General features: G+C 41.5%; 3 protein-coding genes across 5 annotated transcripts; all 3 read left to right on the top strand.

Annotated features, from left to right (window-relative positions):
- The first annotated feature begins 2444 nt into the window (after positions 1 to 2444).
- LOC115780943 (serine/threonine-protein kinase pim-2-like) lies at positions 2445 to 4838 on the top strand. Its single transcript, XM_030730404.1, has 8 exons — positions 2445 to 2562; positions 2736 to 3059; positions 3462 to 3556; positions 3642 to 3689; positions 3797 to 4018; positions 4124 to 4301; positions 4404 to 4577; positions 4706 to 4838. The coding sequence occupies exons 1-8, from the start codon at positions 2508 to 2510 to the stop codon at positions 4816 to 4818; spliced, it is 1209 nt and encodes a 402-aa protein (XP_030586264.1). The 5' UTR covers positions 2445 to 2507; the 3' UTR covers positions 4819 to 4838.
- A 6064-nt stretch (positions 4839 to 10902) lies between these two features.
- On the top strand, positions 10903 to 15082 carry acot8 (acyl-CoA thioesterase 8). 2 transcript variants are annotated; one of them, XM_030729895.1, is made up of 6 exons: positions 10903 to 11120; positions 11344 to 11480; positions 11704 to 11929; positions 13114 to 13271; positions 13435 to 13626; positions 14865 to 15082. In XM_030729895.1, the coding sequence occupies exons 1-6, from the start codon at positions 10927 to 10929 to the stop codon at positions 14981 to 14983; spliced, it is 1026 nt and encodes a 341-aa protein (XP_030585755.1). In that variant the 5' UTR covers positions 10903 to 10926; the 3' UTR covers positions 14984 to 15082. The 2 variants fall into 2 exon arrangements, with proteins under 2 accessions (XP_030585755.1, XP_030585756.1); XM_030729896.1 differs by lacking the exon at positions 10903 to 11120 and adding an exon at positions 11167 to 11238.
- A 962-nt stretch (positions 15083 to 16044) lies between these two features.
- srsf6b (serine and arginine rich splicing factor 6b) lies at positions 16045 to 22253 on the top strand. 2 transcript variants are annotated; one of them, XM_030730271.1, is made up of 6 exons: positions 16045 to 16223; positions 17835 to 17977; positions 19168 to 19289; positions 20544 to 20746; positions 20988 to 21050; positions 21391 to 22253. In XM_030730271.1, the coding sequence occupies exons 1-6, from the start codon at positions 16117 to 16119 to the stop codon at positions 21794 to 21796; spliced, it is 1044 nt and encodes a 347-aa protein (XP_030586131.1). In that variant the 5' UTR covers positions 16045 to 16116; the 3' UTR covers positions 21797 to 22253. The 2 variants fall into 2 exon arrangements, with proteins under 2 accessions (XP_030586131.1, XP_030586132.1); XM_030730272.1 differs by having other exon boundaries at positions 19171 to 19289.
- The last annotated feature ends 29 nt before the right edge of the window (positions 22254 to 22282 follow it).

A 22282-nucleotide genomic window follows, 5' to 3' on the forward strand; every position in this document is an offset into this window, starting at 1 on the left:
GGCTTCAAGTACATTGAACATACAGTGGCTTGCAAAAGTATTCATACCCCTTGAACTTTTCCATATTTTGTCACATTACTACCACAAACATAAATATATTTCAAGTGAATTTAATGTGAAAGACCAACACAAAGTGGTATACAAATGTGAAGTGGAAAGAAAATTATGCATGATTCAAAACATTTTTTGCAAATAAAAAACTGAAAAGTGCGGTGTGCAAAAGTATTCAGCCCCCTCTTCTCTGAGTGCAACCAATTGCATTCAGAAGTTGCCTGATGACTGCTAATGACTAAAAAGAGTCCACCTGTGTGTAATCTAATCTCAGTACAAATACAGCTGCTCTGTGACGGCCTCAGAGGTTGGTTCAGAGAATATTGGGGAGTAAACAGCATCATGAAGTCCAAAGAACACAGCAGACAGGTCAGGAATAAGGTTGTGGAGAAGTTTAAAGCAGGCTTAGGCCATAAAAACATTTTCCAAGCTTTGAACATCTCACGGAGCACTGTTCAATCCATCATCCAGAAATGGAAAGAGTATGGCACAACTGTAAACCTACCAAGACAAGGCCGTCCACCTAAACTTACAGGCCGAACAAGGAGAGCACTGATCAGAGATGCAGCCAAGAGGCCCACGGTGACTCTGGACCAAATGCAGAGATCCACAGCTCAGGTGGGGGAATCTGTCCACAGGACAACTATTAGTCATGCACTGCACAAATGTGGTCTTTATGGAAGAGTGGCAAGAAGAAAGCCATTGTTAAAGGAAACCATAAAAAGTCCCGTTTGCAGTTTGCCAGAAGCCATGTTGGGGACACAGCAAACATGTGGAACAAGGTGCTTTGGTCAGATGAGACCAAAATTGAACTTTTTGGCCAAAATGCAAAACGCTATGTGTGGCGGAGAATTAACACTGCACATCACTCTGAACACACCATCCCCACTGTCAAATATGGTGGTGGCAGCATCATGCTCTGGGGCTGCTTCTCTTCAGCAGGGACAGGGAAGTTGGTCAGAGTCGATGGGAAGATGGAGCCAAATACAGGACAATCTTGGAAGAAGACCTGTTGGAGTCTGCAAAAGACTTGAGACTGGGGCGGAGGTTCACCTTCCAGCAGGAAAATGACCCTAAACACAAAGCCAGGGCTACAATGGAATAGTTTCAAACCAAACATATTCATGTGTTAGAACGGTCCAGTCAAAGTCCAGACCTAAACCCAATCGAGAATTTGTGGCAAGATCTGAAAAATGCTGTTCACAAACGCTCTCCATCTAATCTGACTGAGCTTGAGCTGTTTTGCAAAGAAGAATGGGCAAAAATATCAGTCACTAGACATGCAAAGCTGGTGGAGACATACCCTAAAAGACTTGCAGCTGTAACTGCAGCAAAAGGTGGTTCCACAAAGTATTGACTCAGGGGGGCTCAATACTTTTGCACATCGCACTTTTAGGTTTATTTCTGAAAAACGTTTTAAATCATGTATAATTTTCTTTCCACTTCACAATTGTATACCACTTTGTGTTGGTCTTTCACGTTAAAATCCAGTGAATTATATTTATGTTTGGTTGTGACAAAATATGGAAAAGTTCAAGCGGTATGAATACTTTTGCAAGCCACTGTAGTCCACTGCACTTATTCAACTGTTTCATTACTTAAACAGTTTAAGGCAACGAGTTACCTTTTTTTAAGTAGATTCAACTTATCTGGGTTTACAGTGTAGTTGGATGTCTTTAGAAGAAAACAAGAAAGGAGGAACAGATTGGAGGGAGAGCAGAAAAATGAGGCGTACCTTTTGTGATCACATAAATGCCACGCCTGACTGCTGCTTCATTATAATTTTTTTATTTTTTTTTTTAAGTTGAAAATGAGGAGAGGGAAAAGGGGCTGGAGTCCACATGGAGACGGGGATCCTGGGTTAAAAGATTGAAATGTTGGTTGATATGGTAATGCAAATCTATGGTTAGGTAGTGTAACACAGGCAGTTGGCCAGATAACTGAGGTTGGTGGGAATTGAAAGCTAACATTCTGGGATGTGTAAATATGCAGTTGTTGCTGACAGCAAGTACAGAAATATCTCCCATAAAAATGCTGATGATTGCTTACAGTTAGTAGACTGGACAATAGAAGGTTTATTTGATAAAAGTGAGAAAACCTTATTGGTATACTGTATGTACAGTATTTCTATATGTGCTCAGTTCTTATAGTGCTGTGATGGGGGGTTCACAGTGATACATTTGAAAAGGGAACATCTCTGATCATCATTCATCTTTTGACTGCCTGATTAATTAAAAAAAAACATTTTGAGTAATTGTTGGTCTCTCTTTGGAATGTCCAGCTTGTTCTTCAATCTCATAGAATGCCCGTCATAAAGAGACATCACAGGATGGAACCTTGGACACTAAAGTCACCACACAGAACAGTTCACTTTCACAGTCACTGCGCAGAGATCAGACCAGCTGGATTATACTCGCATATTTACAGCAGTTTTGGCAAATTTACTTTCCAAAAAGATGGTTTATGAGACGATGAACGTACGTTATCCTGCGGCCTCTGAGCAAAATTCAGGTGATCATTTATTTTTGTATTGATTTATTTATTTTAGATTTTTAAAATGTTGAACATTAAAAGTCGGTGACACTGAACATCACCCAGACTTTTTGGACATAATTTAATGATAGAACTAATTAATGACTGCAGTGCATGCAGCTTGATAGTAACTGGGTTTATCTCATTTGTAGAGAGCTGTGGCACCTCCATCCATCTCAGCCACCGGTTGGGAGAAAAGAGGAAGGCCAGCACAATAGCAGAGTCCCCCAGAAAAAGGCAGAGGTGTGCCTCTGGACCTGCTCAGCTAAAGTGTGAACCCAGCCACACAAACTCCAGTGAAGCCATCAGGGGGGCTAACTGGACGGAGCAGGACAGTGCTGAGAAGCTGCTGGCCTCAGACACTCCCAGGACAACAAAGAGGGAGCGTGCCTGTGACCTCTCCCCAGGCTGCAGCACTCCATCAGCCTCCATACCTGACAGTGGGAGCGCATTCCTCCCATTCACACAAAACAGAGGTACAGTAAACTGAAAGTGTGATAGACACTAACAGTGAGCTTAAGCTTGTGCTGTTTAGTCAGGCTTGCAAATTCTCTGTTAGCCTGCAGGTTTTAAGCCGTTTTCCACCAACACTTGGCACATTTACCCTTACTGAATTTCTTTCACTAACAGTAATCATGGACACTTTTTATGACTGTCACAAAATGCTGAGTATTAACATCACTCTAGCAAGCGCTAACATACACAGACACAAACGTGTAGGATTAGATACATTCCAAGATAAAGCTGTGTGCAAAGAAGTCAGAAGCTGACAGGAATATTGTGGTATAAAATGCTTTGAGTGCTCACGTAGAGCAGAAAAACACTCTATAAGATCCAGCTCATTTACAACTGTAAAACATGTATCTGTGTTTGTGTAGCTCGATTTGAGGCGACGTACAAGGAGCTTCACAAGCTCGGAGAAGGAGGCTTCGGCTCAGTTTATGCTGGGTGGAGGATGTCGGACAGCTTACCAGTGAGTATAACGCATATGTTCTTATATCTCGTGCACGTTGCCACCATTCCCCGCACTAACCAAAATGCTCCTGTCTGATCTGCAGGTGGCGATCAAACACATCCCGAAAAAAGATGTGGAGTATGAACAAGTGGTGAGTGATTCAAACATTTAAAAATGTTTCACCTTCCTGTACCTTTGCTGTTTATGAGGAAACCAGACAGAAAACCTCATGCACTCATTCACTTTTCTTTTCTTTAGGTCTTAAATGGGAAGACACACATGATCCCACTGGAGGTTCTCCTGATGCTGAAAGTGGGCGGTGGACCACTGTCAGTAGGCACATCTCCAGCCATCTCATTACTGGACTGGTGTGACCTAGAGGAGGAGATCCTTGTGGTCATGGAGAGACCAGTCCCATGTGTGAGCCTGCACAGCTACATGGAGAACAATGGTGGACCCCTGGAGGAGCATGTTGCTAAGGTATATAGTCCAGCCAAGAGAAGCTCCACAGAGCTTGTTTGATAGTTGCCACACTGACAGGAATCAGTCCCTTCTTCACTGCTGACTCTTCTCTTTGTGTTTCAGAACATCATGAAGCAGCTGGTTGACGCAGCCTTAATGATGCACAGCAAAGGGGTCTTCCACCGGGATCTCAAGACAGAAAACCTGCTCCTCGAAACCGCCTCCAGTGACCTGCGAGTGCGGATCATAGACTTTGGATGTGGCTGCTGGGTACAGGAAGAGCCACAATCCATCTTCTCTGGTATGACATCTGGCTTGTGCTCTTCATTCAGCCATTGCTCTGATGATTTTGATTTCAGTCTGAACCTGTTCCTCATCCTTCCTTTCTGTCTGTGCATTGCAGGAACCTCAGCGTACGCCCCTCCAGAGTTTTTCACACGTGGCAAGTACGAGGCTATCCCCACCACAGTCTGGCAGCTGGGCGCGCTGCTATACGAAATGCTGTATGGAGTGCATCGATTTTGCACCTCTAGTTTCGTACGCAGGAAAAGACCTTTTAACAAAGTCCTGCCCAAAGGTGAGACATTGGTAAAATATCTGTGTTTTGGTGCTGACACTGTATAAACATTTTGCTTACAAGTTCCAAAAGATTGCTGCAGTTTCCATCCTGATCTTTGCTTTGTTTTCTGTCCTGTCTCTAATCAGACTGCCAGAACTTTTTGAAGCGCTGTTTAGCTCGAAACCCACAACAGCGAGCAACCTTGGAGCAGATTCAGCAGCACCCCTGGCTGCAGAATCACGCTCAGCTCAAGCACTAAACATGTGCCAAGAGGCCTGGACTTTGAGCTCCCTTTTCTTTCTTTCTTTACTTATTTCTTTTCTTCTTTATCTACTTTTGTTCTGTTAATTACTTTATATTTACCAGTCGCGGCAGATGACTGCCCCTCCCTGAGCCTGGTTCTGCCGGAGGTTTCTTCCTGTTTAAAGGGAGTTTTTTCTTCCCACTGTCGCCAAGTGCTTGCTCATAGGGGGTCGTTTTGACAGTTAGTTATTATTAGTTATTTTTCTTTGTATTCTTTTCATTGTTATTGTTATTTTTCTCGTTATTATTATTAACCTGGGCCAAACACAACATAAGTCGGCCCCTAATTGGACTATAGAAAATAATAAATAAAACAATTTGGCTCAAGCTTTAATATGAGTTTTGTTAAATTTATTTCCACCTGCTAAGTTCAGTAGCCTTGACAGTCATGTGTAGCCTTATTTAAAACAATACACGTGTAAACAAATGTTACCTGTTCCCCTCTCTAAAGCTGCATTGCTCATGTTATTTCCCATGTTGTTGAGCTTTGTCTTTAGTGTTTTTGCTGTTGGTGGTCTGATTGATTCCACCTGTTAAGGTCAGTGGCCTTGACTGCTTTTATTTAAAACAGCACAAATGTAAATGAATACATTAGTTTTAGCACAGAATGGACCACAGGCCACAGTGAGGTTGGAGTTTGGTGTAACAGTAACGTGTTGGCTAGACAGGGGTAGAAATGCTCAACATAATGTCACCTAATTTGAGGCCTCAACAGTCACTAGTTACCTGCAGCTAAGGTAACTGGTACTGATGTAAAGAAGGAGTTCCTGGAATTTGGGTTTATTAGAACAAGACAAATAGATGTCCACAGTCCTCTCAGGCAGCATCTGACAGAAGAGCATTTAATGAGCAATTTGACAAACTTGGAGATAAAAGTGCATTTGCTGCATTTGTTTTGTACTGACAGTATTATCAATAGCATAAGAGCACATTTTTCTAATATTTTATTAAAGATTTCATACTTTATTAATATCATATTGTGTATAATGCAAGAAGGATTTTTTTCACAGCTCCTGCTTCATACAGAACTTTATAATTTGACCTCATGTATGTTTGAAAGGTAACAACTCAATAATAAAAGCATAAAAACACTGTTATTATCCTAACAGTCCCAACTATAATCACTATAGTCCCAACTCTCCTTCTAAATGGGCAGCAGGTAATAATATTAAAAATTTACACACTTATTAGACGACAGTAACAGGTATTGCTTGGTTACTGTGTTATTCAAGGATTCAGATGTTAGCAGCCTGTAAGTGCTGTGCTACACCTGCAGTGCAGAAGAACATCAGTCAGCAAGTCCAGACAGTGAGATGGACTCATCTCCTCTGTGACTCCTGCAGTTCTTCAGGGGAAGGACCACAGTCTCTCCATGCTGTCACCATCTGTGAGCGCCCAAACCCCTCAAACTGTGAAATTCATGTCAAAAGGAAAAGTGGTGGTTAAGGATCGCAATTAAAGGCATAATTCAGCTTCTGAGCTTCCAGTTAAATAGAAAAGGGTGGGGGGGGGTACAGGGGCAAGAAAAAAAAATTCGGCTTATACTGCAGCTTAGAAGTCGTGCTCAGAGGCACGAACTTTATCCCACTCCGTTTCAGGCAGGTTAGAAGTCGTGCCGAGTAACAACAAAAAGAGGGAATTCGTGTTCGTGAGCACGAATCAATAGATTAAATTTCGTGACTATTGCACGAACTGCCGTGAGACCGGGTTGCCTGTTATCAAAAGCAAGTGTAGGAGAAGCCACATAATGCCAAGTGAATCATTTGAAATGATTGAATTTCAAAAAGTGGAATGTAACGTTCAAATAGCACTTTGAGCTCCCTTCTTTCGGGAGTAGCTGGGTGGGCTAGTGGTAGACGTGCCGGACCCCGCAGTGGGAGGCGAGGAATCGGCTCTCGGGTCACGGAGAAAAGCCACGCAAGGACCGCTCAGCCGCTACCCAGCAGGGGGGCAGCAGCCGAGGTTACTGAGGATCGAGGGAGGAGGGACCCTGCCGCGTTTTTTTTTTTTTTTTTTTTGGGGTGTGTGTGTTGGCACTTGTTTTCCCATGTTTAGCTAACGTAGCGTCCGGCCCACCTCTTGAGGTGGATGCGGCGGCTGCAGTTGAGTGGCAAATGATTTAGGTGGAGCCGTGTGGCACTGGAGGCAGCTTGATGTTATGAGCAGATGATTTTGGTGGCTAAAGAGACTGTGGGAAAAGGTGCTGCAGAGGATGGGGCAGTAGATGGGAAGTGTGCGCTGGAGGTGGAGAGTGGATGTGCAGCTATGTGTGGCTGTGGGAGGCCTTGGACACAGACTGTGAGCTCAGAGGAGTAAATCAGTGGCGTTCAAATGTTTCTGACAGTAAATTCCTTTAGAAAAAGCTAAAAGCCGATCAGTTACTTGTAGGTTACTTACAGTTTATTTAAAGATGAATCGATTATTTACAGATTATTAATGAGTTACAGATGAATTGATTATTTACAGCTTAGAGACTTATTAACTAACTGTTGACTTGAAGTATTTTAGGCTTTGGTTGGCCTTTAATATCAGCATCAAAATGAGGAGGACGCTCGTCAAAGCCACGAGACGCGTCTACGTGAAGGCGGCCGTCTTGACCCTCAGTCGAGGTCACTGTGGGACGATTCAGTCTCTCCCCGAGCTTGTGTTTTATGCGGTCCGTTGTGGTACCTGTGAGGTGCAGAAAACCCAGGAATAACATCATGAAGACGTGTGATGAAAAAGATTGAGTTTTCTTTGTTTCTGCATTGATTGAAAGAGGCCTGAGCTTTGAGCCAAGCAGACCTCAGCATGTCATCAAGCACTTGGTGGTCCAGCTGTTGGTACGCTTGCAGTGTGCGGTTGTGGATCGTCAGGGGGGCCATCTTCCTGCGCTGGATGGCTGGATGTTCTGGAAGCTAGGGGCCGCATTGGTGAGCGGCGGGGGCAGGTCATCACCTGGGATGGTGGCTGAGGGTTTTGTGACCAAAGTCTCAGCATCTGGGGTGGTGAATAAGGTCAGTTGTAAGTTTTAAGCTTGTGTGATCTCTGCAGGTTTGTCTTGAGCTCAAGCGGTTCATCCCAGGTAAATGCAGGTGCCTGTCAGCCCAGGATGAAATGTATTCTAATGAATGTAAAGATTATCCAGATTTTCTGTCAATTGTTTCTTCTTGGCCCGTTTCTTGTGGGACGACGAATTCAGTGAATGAATCAAAGCATCATCAGCTTAAATTCAAATGAATCTCTGCTACACATGATGTAACCTAACCGTGACCATGAACACCACAGAGCTTTACTCAGTGGCGGTCCTAGCCTGTTTGGCGCCCTGGGCGAGCATCCCCTCCACTGAAACTCATGTTAATAGCACCAGGTGTGATATATATTTAAATATACAAGCTTTGGGTAACTTGTTAAAATTTTGGCTGCTTTTCACCATATTTGGTAGGTTTTTAGGAAGTTTTTATTTTAAAATTATATATCTATATAATTTTATAATTATATAGAAATATCTATATAATATTCCACCCCAATGTGTTCACAAGCTGCCCAATCTGGCAACACTGCGCCATCCACCAACATTTGTCCAAACTGTCTAGATTCGTATTTGTGTTATTTTTTTTATCAGGATTCGGGTTCACACAAATACTGTGATTTAATGACCATATTTACAGTATTATAAATGAAATGGGCTTTGTGTTCTATCAGTTGTGTGCATCTAATTTTATTAGACGCACAGATTCATTCTGTGGAACTTGGGAGGAAAAAAAAAAAAAAAAGAGTCAGTTTTGCATATCTCGCAAAAGTTTTGCGAGATCCTGAGTTACTTTTGCGAGATCTCGCAAAACTTTTCAATATTAGGACATACACTTCGCGTTAATCTTGATATGGCAGTGTCCGTGAGGATGAAAGGTTTGGCGAGAGACTGCCAGCAAAAGTCGCCTTTATTTATAATTCAGCGGTTACTGTTGGCTGTAACCAGGCCCAAACTGTACAGGCATGAATGAATGAACCCGGCTGACAGTCTCACTCTCACGCCATCACTGCTTCACTCGACTCGCACCCCAGGCTGAGAGGAGAAGGGGGCGGGGCAGCGCTGTGTGTGTGACGATCGAGTGAAGCAGTGACAGCGAGACAGAGAATCCCCCGCCTGCCCTTTCCTTCTGTTACAACCTGTCAGACCATGGCAGAAAGCTACATGCAATACACAGCAAGCAGAGGGCGCCCATTACCCCACAAGTGGAGCAGTGCGGTAGGCGTTGCTGCGGCGATCGCAATGCGTTGGGGGGAGGGGGGCGGTCATGCCGCCCTAGATGAAATGCCGCCCTGGGCGGCTGCCCATGTCGCCCATATCAGAAACCGCCACTGGCTTTACTGTAAACTCAGCACAGTACAACAAGCTAACCTGTTTATGCTGCACTAAACTGCAGTATTTTCATGCAACCTTTGAAAAACAGAAAATTAGTGTACCTCAGTCTGCTTTGTAGGACGTTTCACAGTGCTAAAAAACAAAACAAAAAACTTCACATCATATATCTGATTAATAAATGAGGACATTAAAAGAGAGCTTTAAATTTCCAGTTTATCAGACGTCACTGAGCATTTCTTACTTTTAAATCTAACCTCTGTTCTTAACTTCTCTTCCTAAACCTAAAGTAATGAGCCTGTTTTGAAAATGTGAAAAGTAGAGCGTACAGATATTCGTAGGAGGGAGTAGGAGCAAAAGTAGTCAGAAAAATAAATACTCAAGTAAAGATACCCGAACATTCTACTTAAGTGCAGCAACGAAGTATTTGTACTTTGTTATTTCCCACCTCTGTCAAGTAGACATGTCAGGTGTGTGTTTGAACAAGTGACTGTTTTCTACAGACTCTGGCTCTAAAAATGCAAGATGGCAGCCCCGATAAGGAGGACGTTTTCACTTTTGTACAAAGGGAGGAAGTGGAGCCATGTCTTCCATCTTTTACACAGTCATTGGCAGAAAGTAGTTTGAGATTAGAGGATGATTAATACCTTTATATGTCAGCTCAGTTATGGAAAATTACAGAACACAAAAAAGCATAATCTTAAATTGATACCCACTGACACTGGAGGGGACACTGTCACAACATAGGGAGTAATAATTGTACTTTTCTAAATGGGGCTACTGTAATAGACAGGTATGATTGATGGGACAGTTGGAGTAATAGATGCAGGATGGGACTGGGAGGAGGCAGGAGGAACAGAGACAGGTGTGTTGGCTGGGAGCTGATGAACAGGGTATGTAAGAGTGAGAAATAACACTGAGATGTGAATTTGGATGGAGCTACTGGGATAAGTGATGGTAAAGGGCCAATGTATTTTATGATTTGATGCACTTTAATATATGTTAAATGTTATTTATTTAACAATGTACTTACCAAGATCTCATTACACTTAACATCACATATGGAGAGCTGAATGGATGGGAGTGGAGGGATGTGGGTGACCACAGACGTGTTTGCATGACGAGAGGATATACGATATTGCTTTCATTTCCTGGACACTCACTCTTAAATTAACCATAATGACATTTTTCCAAACCTTTAATCAAGCTATGGCCTCTATTATAACCTAAAAACATATCTTCCCTTAAAACTTATAGTGGCATTATGAGGATTTGCTTTCTGTTCTCCTAACAAAGACACATCCTAGTAATGTGTGTTATTCATGTCAACTGTGAAGAACCGTCCAATCAGTTTTACAGCATTTTGCTGAGCATGAGAAAAGAGTATAGCTGAGTACACCTCAGAATTCATCCTGCTACTTCTATTATCAGCAGTCACACCAGTAAACACACTGGTGACCCAGTGTTCCCATTATTCCCATCATTTTAGTACAAGTTAATCTTGCTTTCATCTGCCCAAAGATTTTTTTTTTCATATATCGGCATATTTTTGCATATTTTCATGTGTAATCTATACAGTGCTAAATGAATGCGTTCGCTGATAATCGTTCGTAGTTTAATGGTAATAGTAAATGCATGTATTTGGTCCCAACGCTAGGTGGCGTTTATGAACGTTTCACGCTTTTTTCTTTTATAAAGTGTAGAAGAAGTCTCCAAGCAAACATGGCGGAGAAGGAAGTTAGCGGAAGTCAAGCAAATAGCAATGCAATCAATAAAATCAATAATCGAGAAGGTAATGAGGCACTGACATCAGCCGAAGATGAAAGCTCGGAGAGCTGTGACTATAACCAGGACCTGAAAAGTGTCCTCGTCACCAGCGTTTTAAATCTGGAGCAGCTGGATGTGGATTTGTACCGGTAAGTTTTTCCTGGAGCTCAGTGGGTGATCAGCCTCCACTCACCTGCTCTCTCCGCTGTAACGGAAGCCTTACACAGCTGTCTCGGTTATTTTGCCCATGCTGTATGTGACAGTAAGGTAATGCTTAATATTAGAAACGTATCTCTGCAGACAGCTATATGATTCACCTTTTATTAGCTTTCGCCTGATTTTATTTCAACAGTGTGTCCTCTGTGCCCGCAGGGGAACGCACCACTGGGTGCCCCGCACTCAACGTCTGTTTGGAGGTCAGATAGTTGGACAGGCGCTGGTGGCTGCTGCCAAGTCTGTCAGCGACAGCCTGTACGCCCACTCCCTGCACTGCTACTTTGTCCGAGCAGGTAAGATGAGCTGAACTTATTCAGTGCTGATTTTATTTATTTATTTTTTTTAAGGAGAAGCTCAGATGTGAATAATGACGTTAATAAGAATCCATTTAGGAGTGAGCAAAGACAGAGAGCCAGCATAGATAGTGATATAAATAGTCTCAACTCCTTTTCTAACTGTTTTAATTATTGAGTTAGTTATAAGAATGCTTCAAATTACTGTTTGGGTGTTTTCCAGGGGATCCAAAGGTTCCCGTGCTGTACCAGGTGGACCGCACGAGAGACGGCCGCAGTTTCACCGTGCGCTCTGTGAAGGCCATCCAGCACGGGCAGCCCATACTCATCTGCCAAGCCTCCTTCCAAACGTTGCAGCCCAGCCCCCTGCAGCACCAGTTCACCATGCCAGATGTCCCTCTGCCTGAAGACCTCCTCACTGTGGAAGAGCTGATTCACGGTTATCTCAGGTACCTCTGAGTTTGTCAGTTTCCATTTATAAGGATAACACAAATAACACTGGAACACCCTCTGAAACTACTTTAGGCCTTTTTTTTATGTTTGCTTTCACACTGATAACCTACCAAATGGCGTGGCAATGATGCCAAACAGCAACAACAAGATGGAGATGGTTTGGTTGTTATGTATTTTGTGATATATTGATGGAATTGGAAGGGAGATGTGCAAAATTTTAGACTATCCCAGTGAAAGCACGTGCCCCGTGCTTTATAACATTATTTTAACATAACATTTCCAGTCACTATTTTCTTTCAATTTTAGCCTTACAAGTAGCCTCTGACCTTAGACCTTAGAGGCTTCCTCGGGCAGAATGACCTTCCAAAGCCAGACCGATTAGTCTTGTAAACCATTGCAGGTCACTTGAATTGTTGTTGTTGTTGTCTTTTACTTGCTTACAATCCTCTTTCCAGCTTCACCATTTTTTCTGTACATTTGGTCTTTGTTTACAAATGTGAGGTAGGAAGCTGAGAGGAAGCGCTAGTTAAAACCTGTATATTTCATTTTGATCTCTTTGTGTTGTTTCTCCTGCAACAAATATCAGCTGATTAAGGCTTAGATTTGACTGTTGGTCCATTTCTCAGTGTTTTGTTGAGGAAGAAAGAACCCAGGCAGGCACAGGGAAAACACACACTCATACAGAAATGCCCCAGCTGGCCTCCTTGTGGCTCAGCGACAGCGCTGACCACTGCATCTCTGTGCCACCAGTCAGCCTATCCTGAAGAAGAATAAGCTAAAAAAAAAAAAGGGGGTTCTAAGATAGTTGGTAGTTTCTGTGATGTAGACACACAAAAAGAGAAAAGTCAAAAACTCAAGAGACAGATGTGCAAACAATATGTAATTGTAAGATATATAAAACTTCTGATGTTTGATGAAAGCACGTTGGATGTCTGTGCTGTTTAGCCACCATGTGGCTATGTGTCCTATTGACTGAATAGAGGTATTGATACTTTATAGTACCTGATTAATTTTATTGGAACTGCTCAGATGTAGCCAGCCTGAGGCTTAAACAATGTCTAGCATAGAACAGTTTTGCTAACAGCAATGTTATGTTTTACTAAAGAATTTCATTTACAATAAATAAATAAAGCAAACATATAATTGGGTTTTCTCTCTGTATCCATGGATTGTTTTCCAGTAAACCTGACCTGGCAGAGGAGGCAAGGAAAGGCTTGAACAAGCTGCTGGCTAATGAGGTCCCCATTGAGATAAAGCCGATTAACCCAGCACAGTTTTACAGACAGGCTCCAGAAGAACCACGACGGCTGTTCTGGGGGCGAGTGCGAGGACATATTGGTAAAACATCTTTGTCGCCCTGCCTTATATGCATATGCAGAATAGCATTCATCATACATTGAAGAGTTTTAGCCATAAACAAAGTGTCGTCTTTGCCCCGTCCTTGAGATTATAGTAAGATGTCTGGTACATCCTAAGTTGCATTTGTTGTGTGTTTATGCAGGTGAAGGTAACATGAAGTTGCACTGCTGCGTTGCTGCTTATGTGTCAGACTTTGCTCTGCTGGGCACAGCGCTGCTGCCTTACCCACAGTACAGGGCCAAGTTCGCGGCCTCCCTCGACCACTCCATGTGGTTCCACAGCACTTTTCGTAGTGACGAGTGGATGCTGTATGAGTGTGAGAGCCCATGGGCAGGTCAGTATGTTGATCGCATCTCAAGAAGGAATGTAGAACCTTTTGAAACAGAGTGCTTATTTAAGTGTGTTTCCTGCTTTATTAATTGCAGCTTTTACTGGTTTGCAAAGCAGTCCTTGCATTTCTCTCAGTGAGCGTGAATTAGTTTCAGGGTGTTTTTGCTTGTTTCAGTTAGGATTGTTAAAGACAGTTTAGCTTTTATTTTTTTCAGTACTTGTTTTAGTTTTTCTTTGTTATGTAATAGGCAGTATTTATCCAGGGTAAGATTTAAGAACTTGACAGCAGTACAACAATAGAATGGAACAACGAAAACACTTGACACACAGTCACACACACACACACATCCCACTCTCAAAAACCATTTACAGCAGCGCCTCCTCGGAATGATTGTGCTGATAATTTGGACCAAACTGACATTTTTATTTCAGTTCTACTTTGTTTCAGTTTTTTTTTTTCTTTTTTTAGTTAGCTCACTTAATTTTTACTTTTAGTTTAATTTTATTTACCCAACCTCAGTATCACATCCTGAGTGGGTTGAATTTTAGACATTTGAGTAAGTACAGTGGAAACAACTGACTAATAACCACCTATAGCAGAAAAGGCTTTAAAACTAATGGACATGTGCGCACCTGCACGTAGTTACATGTATATATCATGTTATGTCCTCCTGTGATACAGTTATCAACACAAAGAAGTCCAGTTTGTCTCACCAGTGTTGCGACATTGGGACTCCTCATGGTGTGTTTATCAAATTAGGTTGCAGTAAAGAAGAAGAAACTTAGAGCGCTTACACAGTGGACAGTGGGACCAAGGTTCATCAAGAACTGACACATTATTAAAGCTGAATACTGATGATGAGACACATGATGACACCACAGTGTACTGATTAAATACATACAGGTGCATCTCAAAAAATTTGAATACCGTGAAAAAGTTCAGCGTTCTTCTTCAAGAATATTGAAGATAAGTTTTCACTTGAGTGAAATTTTTATATATTCTAGACTCATCACACAAGAAACTGCAAGTTTGAAATGTTTTTGTGTTTTCATTTTAATAACTATGGACTACAGCTCATAATATTTCATTTTGAGTTAATTACTATTCAAGCAGTATAAATACTGTGTGTTTATGCCATACTCAGTTTTGATCATTTTTGGCAAAAGCCTGTTCATAGATGACCCTTTTGGTTCCTGCTTTAAGCTCCCATTTTATTTATTTTTCCATTTTGTGTCCTACAGGGAGCAGCAGGGGACTGGTACAAGGCCGGCTGTGGAGAAGAGACGGGGTACTGGCTGCCTCGTGTTCACAGGAGGGCGTCCTGAGAGTGAAACCAGTCACTGTGCCCAGCAAATTATAGGGAGACTTTCTGATTTTGTCTTTTTACACTAATTTATTTGTATAATCTAATTATATATTAAGCAGCTTCAGAATCCTAAACAAAAAAAAATATAGAAAATTTATGATATTTTTATTAATTTATTTTCAGTAAATAATTAATAAAATTGTTTTAACGGATGCAAGCTTGTCATTTGTTTGAGAAATGCCTTCATTGTACTCGCACACAAATATGATTCCACCCATCTGTAAATTCTCCTGGTCAAGGCAAAGACTTGTCTGCCCTCTTCAAACAGCTGTAGTTGTGACATGGCACCTAACACAAAGACAAAATATTATATAAGACAAGATAGTTTTTGTCACACCTTTGTCAAGCCTAGACAGTAATGCTGTGGGCAGTGCTGACATTATTGCGCTGCTCAAAAAAAAAATAAATGGAACACTTAAACAACACAATATAACAGTGTAGTTTGGTGATAGAAAATCTGCTTTCCCCGTTAAGTGTGAAAAGACGTGACAAAAACTGCCACACATTATGTAACAGCAGTTTAAATGGAAGCTCCACAAAACAGAGAAATGACCGTCGAGCACATAAAACTACTAATATCTGTTTCTTTAGGTGAATTATATTGGGAAGTTAGAGAAGGAAATGTACAATCAGATTCACCAGTGGAAAATGATCAAGGTGTCATCATTGCAGAAATACAGCCGAGGAATTGTACAGCTTAATCCTGTAGGGGAAATGATTGTGGAGCACAAGTGATCCACTATATACAAACTGATCCACCTGCAACAATACCTTAAAATATTTCCTGATAGATTTTAGAAGATGAAAAACGGCCTTTGTAAGTGCAGAATATGTACACTTTTTTTTTTTTTTTTTTTTTACACAGCTACAAATTAAATGACAGTGTAAAAAAAAATGATGTGACACAGCCACAAATTAAATGACAGTGGGAAGATTACGCACAGGTCGTTTGTACAAGTTTTACGCATACAGTACAGAGTGCAGGGTGCAGTTTATGTACCTAAATTTCTGTCAGATACCTTTTATTCTGAAAAATTCTTCCGGAAGTTGGTAACCTTCAGCGCCACCTAGGTTCGTGCGTACGGTTCGAAACAAGTTGTGCTTCAACTTGTCCAATATTTTCAGTCATGCCTCGGGTGTATATTGGCAAACTTAGCTATCATGTTCGAGAGAAAGATATTCAAAGATTTTTTAGTGGCTATGGCAAATTATTAGAGATCGACCTGAAAAATGGGTAAGATCGTCTCATCTTTCACAGCTGCTAGTTAGCTAGCTTGAGGGTATTTTAACATTAGCTCTGAGTTAAGGCCCTGGTAGTCACACTGTGTAGTGCTAACGGCACTTATGTAAGCTAAAATTCGAAATTATGGGACAGTGTCCATTCCCTTTTCATTTAAATATTATAAAACAGTACATTTGGTTAATTTTACTTCGCTAACATTGCAGTAGCTGCATGAGAAGCGCCACAGGCTAAAGGATGTTGTTAGCTACCGCAGACGACCTACTGTACCGCTAAAGTAATTCTTAGGCCATGGGAGTGAAAGTGTTAGATTACCGTCCAAGAAATCTGAAAACAAATGAGGCTTTGTTTCATTATTCACCGTTTAAAAAAAGAAAAAGAAAAAGAAAAGAGGTGATTGAAGGCTAGTGAAATAGCATGATGAAGTGAAAACAAGTGAAAAGCGGCCTCAAGTACTAGTACGGTATCTATGGGTATTCCCTACTTGCTAGATAAAGACATTTATTTCGTAAACATTGTTAAAGGTATTTTTTGTCAGCAGTGTGCTGCTCAACTTCAAACATCAGGTGTACAACATGGTTGGGAGAAGCATCCAGAAACAGGCCTGTACTCAACCACTGAATACACAGGATTTTAACACCTTGAACCACTTCACATAACGACTGCCTATAGTATTATCACAACACATATGTAAACAAAACCACAACTCAGTCCACTACACTTCTTAACTGCACCCCTCCCTCCCTTTGATTTTCAGAGTGGTGTGGCCTAGCTATCATGGTGTAAATGCCATGAAACATGGTTGTGTGGACAGGTCAGAACTGCTCATATGAGCTCAAGACCTGTTCAAAGGGTTAAGAGGTTGATTTTATCTTCACTTGTACACTGAAGGCTGCTGGCAGTCCCTGCATTGGTCCCTGTTTGATCAGTGGGATCAACTCCCTCAAGGTATATGGCACAGTGAATGCAGACTGGCTCATGGCCAAAAAAAAGCCAAAAAATCTTAATTTTTTGGCTTAAAAAAAACTTGGAAAAATTAAGTAACATAGGTCTCCAGGTTGATATATGTAACAATCATCAATCAGATCAGATAATTAACCAAAAATGGCATCTGGCATTGTAGGGGATGCTTGACAATCATCAGTATGTATTCACAGATACAGGAGAACAGGCTGTAGACCACATTTTGGTGTATTTTGGTGCCTGACTGGGACCACCGATAGATTTTTGTTCAAATAATGAAATTTTTTCTGAATAATGAAAAATTTTGGTGGGAGCAATTTGTGCAGGTGGTGGATGGTATTCTAATACTTTCATTCCTGTGGCTTTAAGTAATTGAAGCTTTGAAGAAACAAAACTCACAAACTGGAGAATGTACAGTGTACATGAACAATGATATTTAGTGAGCTATATTCATTTAATCTTCATTCATCTTTCCAATGGGACTAATGTGTCCTTGTTGATTATTCAAGTTAAGTAATAACCATAATAGAAATATGGTTATTTAGACTGAGAGTCAAAATGTTTACCATTATTTATCTGGATAAACTTTACAAAAAAAAAAGGACTCATTGTTGCAGCTTCCCAAAATGCCTTTATTCCTAGGTACGGCTTTGTCGAGTTCGAGGACATGCGAGATGCTGATGATGCCGTGTATGAGTTGAATGGAAAGGAACTGTGTGGAGAGCGGGTCGTTATCGAGCATGCCCGTGGACCCAGGAGAGATGGATACGGCTATGGGGGACGCAGTAAGTTAAACACATCTAAGAGCAAAGCACGATTGTCATGCAGATGTGGGGTTCTAATCCGTCTCTGTTTACTAATATGTGATGAGCTACACTTTGACTGACTCTTGATGTTTCACTGAAGCTGTCAGTACTCATGTGACATGCCCTACCATACACACTGCTAATTCACACAACTCTTCCCATTAGCACTCAAATCCATTCTGCCTTTGTGTAAGAGAACTGTATTAAAATCCAATGAGTAACAGTGATTAAAGAAAAGGTAAGACTTGTGAAGCTACAATGTATTCAATTTGAAGTCGACATTAACACAGTGCTTGATGTTTCAATTTGAAAGAGTCCACTGCGGGCTGAGTCCGAGTCCAATGAGGGTAACGATGACTGCCTGACCTGTTTGGCCTGGGTTTTCCCCCTTGAAATGTGTGTGTGACCTTTGCCATTTGACCATTGGTTGACATAACCGGAAGCCGTGATGACAGCACCCTTTTCCAATAGACCAGGGTGATGGTGAGGAATCCTGTTGGTTTTACTGATGCAAGACATGTCGCAGAGGACCGAGCCAACACACGTTTCAGCCAGTGAATTGGCTCCCTGTACTCTGTAGTAAAAGAGTTTGGTAGGTTTCCTGTTTGTATCATTGAGTTTCAAATGGATAGAGTTCACCACAAGGCTTATTGTATTGTTCAGTAAGATTAGAAATTAAGAAAGACCCTTACCTTATATTTTAAGATTCAGCCACAAACATCAAGCTTTACAGTATATCCACATAATTTAAAAATAGAAAAAAGAGGTGTTAGATTGTGTCTCATATGTATACAATACAAAATCCTGGTTTTCTGGTCTAGTAAAGTTAAGCTCTTTAATAAACACAACTTAGGGAGAAGAATTGCGGTCTAATGCTTAAGTGGTTTTTAATCCTTGTCCACAGGGTGCTGCAGATTTTCTGAGTTCTTTACATGCAAAATTTAAGCTATCCCTAACTACATATATAAAATCAGTAGGACTCTGGGATTTATACTGATAACCACTGACATCTTAATCCCCCTTGAAAATTAAGTGAGCTTCACAGGTATTAGGAGTCTGTTAACAGGTGAAGGAGGTTTAGGAACAAAAAAACCAAGAGAGGTTCAGTCTGCAGTGATCTAGTAGATCTTTCTGGCTTCAAATGAAATGGCAGCCTTTCTGTCTTGTTGAAGGTGGAGGCTACAGCAGCTGGAATCGCAACAGCAGGGATAAGTACGGGCCACCTGTTCGCACTGAACATCGCCTCATTGTGGAGAACCTGTCCAGCAGGTGCAGCTGGCAGGACCTTAAGGTGAGACTTGGGGTATGTTCAAAAAGTATCTCCTTTTCCTGACCATGTTTCCTTGAGGTCAAGGAAAGGTGGGTGGGTGCTGGCTACATGTCAGCAGAGACTGGCATTTGGCCCTGCAAGATAGGATTTAAGGTCAGAAACACTCGCTACTCTGGGTCTAACTTCCTACTGGACTGTTCACCCCTCCACCTTGTTTTCTTAATTCCCCATTTTTATTGTTTTTGAATTGTATTTAAGTTGTAAGGCATTCACCCTGTAAAAGACATGTTTGTTAAGTTAATGAATTCTCCCTCTATGTTAAATAATCAATATTATTTCTTTTTTTTTAACAGACTAATTGTGATTATGATTTTTGGCATAATTGTGCAGTTTTACTACACTGTTAATCTGCTGTGGGTTTTTGGGAATCAAGTTTTTATTGGTGCCTCAAATTTTATCAAATAGACTAATCTTGTAGAAGACGAACATGTGTTTTAGGGCTGACAACTAGGGATGGTCAAGATTTTTTCTTTGCTAAACAATAGACAGGACTTCTGGACCTGAAAACTGAAGCCAATCTGTTTTCTTTAAGGCCACCAGATGGCTGTGGTTGCAAAAATATATGCAAATTGGCTAATGACTTGTGATTGATGGTTTGTTAGCCAATGAGTCTGCAGTTTCACAGTCAGAGCCACCTCTTGCTCGTCACATCTAGTTTCAAAACACCAGCGCGGCGATAGCGAAAACTCTCATCTTAAGGCTTGAAAACGGGGCCTCACAAACCAATGGATGATCGCTGTGTCCGTCATTTATATCGCTAGCGAGACGAACGCGCTAAGCGGCAGGTGTGAAGCATATATGGTTATGCTTATTCTAGTGTCCATGTCAGAGTATCCTTGGGCGAGATGCTGAACCCCAAGTTGCACCTGATGCATCCATTGGACTGTGTGTGTGTGTGAATGTTGTATGAGGCTTGTAAGTAAGTAAAGTACTTTGAGTGCTCAAAGAGTGTAGAGTAGGAGTAGAAAGGTGCCGTAGAAGTACCGGCCCTTTGACATATGACCTGGTATCAAATAAATTAGAGGCAAATAGAGTCTGGAATGTACACTAGCAACCAACCGTTAGCTTAAAAGTGATGTGCAGCAAGTAAGTCACTTCCTGGGTGGACGCAACTAAATAAGTTGTTGTGCAAACTCTGATTCTGTCACATCTTCTGCAACTAACCACAGTCATTTGAGAGTCATGTTTTTGTTTGTATCTTCATTTGTGTCATAGGATTTTATGAGGCAGGCGGGTGAAGTAACCTATGCTGATGCTCATAAAGGACGGGCCAACGAAGGCGTCATCGAATTTCGGTCTCGTTCAGACATGAAACGAGCTCTGGAAAAACTGGACGGCACTGATATTAATGGAAGGAAGATTCGTCTGGTGGAAGACAAATCTCGCCGCAAGCGCTCGTATTCCGGTAGCAGATCCAGGTAAACGAGGCTTAATGTTTTGACATTTGGTTGTTTTAGTTGTTATGTTTTACAGGGAACCTATTTTTTTCGTTAATATGCTTAATAAGGCCTTAATAAGGCCTTGTTTAAGATAAATAAGGATTATTTTGAACTGTGAATCATGCAAAGCTACTCTAAAGTGCAAGAATATAATTATAGAGTTGGAAATGAGCAGCTTTCCAGGTCCACTTTAAGGTTGTTGCCTCCTTTGCACACACAGGTCTCGTAGCAGACGGCGCTCTCGCAGCCGAAGAAGTAGAAGCTCCTCCAGGTCCGGCTCGCGGTCAGTGCAGTTGTATTTTGATGGCGTTTACTTTCTCTCGTGCTTGAAACACATTATCTTTTGTCCTTTTAGCAGCCAGTTTAGTTTCAGTGCTTGACATTTTCATGCGGACTGCTTCTTTACCTGTTCAGTTTTCAATCATTTCAGTGGCAGACAGTCATGCTTCAGCTGTAGTCTTGTTTTTAAGGAATATGGTATCAGAGAAAGCCAAAGCACCTATGAGTGTGAACTATATCCCAGTCAAGAAATGAAGTCTTGAAACCTGGGAGTGGACAGTGTGCATAAATTTACTTGACCAAGTTGGTGATGAACTTCTTACTTATTTTTTCCCCTGTTGCAGTTCTCGGTCACGCAGCAAAGGTCGATCGCACTCCAGGTCGGAGGGGAAGTCGGATTCTAGGTCAAAGAGGAAGTCCCGTTCTAAATCAGCAGAGAAGTCTCGTTCCCACACCCGCAAATCTCGCAGTCCCTCCAAGAACAAAAAGTCTCGCTCTCGCTCAGACACTCGCAAATCTCGCTCCAAGAGCTCATCCAAAGTCAAAGCTGCGCTCAAATCCCGGAGTCCTTCCCAGGAGAAGTCGTCCAGTAAGAAGTCAAGAAGCCGATCAAGGTCCTTTTCAGAGAGCAGAGGCGAGAAATGTGCCTCAAAATCCCCCCCGAGCAAGGGGGCATCCAAGTCCCCTGCCAAGCGCTCCGCCTCCCGCTCTAGGTCTCCCTCTCGATCCAGATCAGCCTCCCAGGATTGACGGGAAAATGATAGATAGATCCCAGGCCTGTCTGAGGTGTTTACAGAAGCAGAAAGTTTTTCATTTTCTCACACAAATTGGGAGGCTGTGAAATCTATAAATCTATCTTTTCTTGACAGTCTTTTTTTTTTTTTGGCTTATATTTTCTGTTAAATTAAACAATTATTAGATGAAATAAACCTGTTGTATCTGTTTGGGTAACAGTATTTCTCTTGTTTTCATGAAGTCTAAATGTACAGTTTGTCTAATAGCTGACAACAGCAGCAGAAGCTGCTTCATATTTTGATTACATATGACTCCATACACAACAAAGTAAAAGTCCAAACTAAAACCTTTGTTTCCAACTAACAGTGTGTTTTGTGAAAATTATTTTTTACCTTTTAAAATCCCCAGTCATTTTGAAGTAGTCAGCCTTCTTTATTTGTAATGTCATATTGGAATAAAATAACTTTAAAAATCTCTGCCTATGTGTTTTTTTCTTTTCTT

The sequence above is a fragment of the Archocentrus centrarchus genome, chromosome 5, assembly GCF_007364275.1.
Source record: "Archocentrus centrarchus isolate MPI-CPG fArcCen1 chromosome 5, fArcCen1, whole genome shotgun sequence".
NCBI classification, from domain to species: Eukaryota; Metazoa; Chordata; class Actinopteri; order Cichliformes; family Cichlidae; genus Archocentrus; species Archocentrus centrarchus.

Coding starts and splice junctions, on each gene's coding strand:
- LOC115780943 (XM_030730404.1), top strand. CDS start 2,508: ATGGTTTATGAGACGATGAACGTACGTTATCCTGCGGCCTCTGAGCAA. Junction 2,563..2,735: donor GGCCTCTGAGCAAAATTCAG/GTGATCATTTAT, acceptor TCTCATTTGTAG/AGAGCTGTGGCACCTCCATC. Junction 3,060..3,461: donor CCCATTCACACAAAACAGAG/GTACAGTAAACT, acceptor GTGTTTGTGTAG/CTCGATTTGAGGCGACGTAC.
- acot8 (XM_030729895.1), top strand. CDS start 10,927: ATGGCGGAGAAGGAAGTTAGCGGAAGTCAAGCAAATAGCAATGCAATC. Junction 11,121..11,343: donor CTGGATGTGGATTTGTACCG/GTAAGTTTTTCC, acceptor CTGTGCCCGCAG/GGGAACGCACCACTGGGTGC. Junction 11,930..13,113: donor CTGATTCACGGTTATCTCAG/GTACCTCTGAGT, acceptor ATTGTTTTCCAG/TAAACCTGACCTGGCAGAGG.
- srsf6b (XM_030730271.1), top strand. CDS start 16,117: ATGCCTCGGGTGTATATTGGCAAACTTAGCTATCATGTTCGAGAGAAA. Junction 16,224..17,834: donor GAGATCGACCTGAAAAATGG/GTAAGATCGTCT, acceptor CTTTATTCCTAG/GTACGGCTTTGTCGAGTTCG. Junction 17,978..19,167: donor ATACGGCTATGGGGGACGCA/GTAAGTTAAACA, acceptor TCTGTCTTGTTG/AAGGTGGAGGCTACAGCAGC.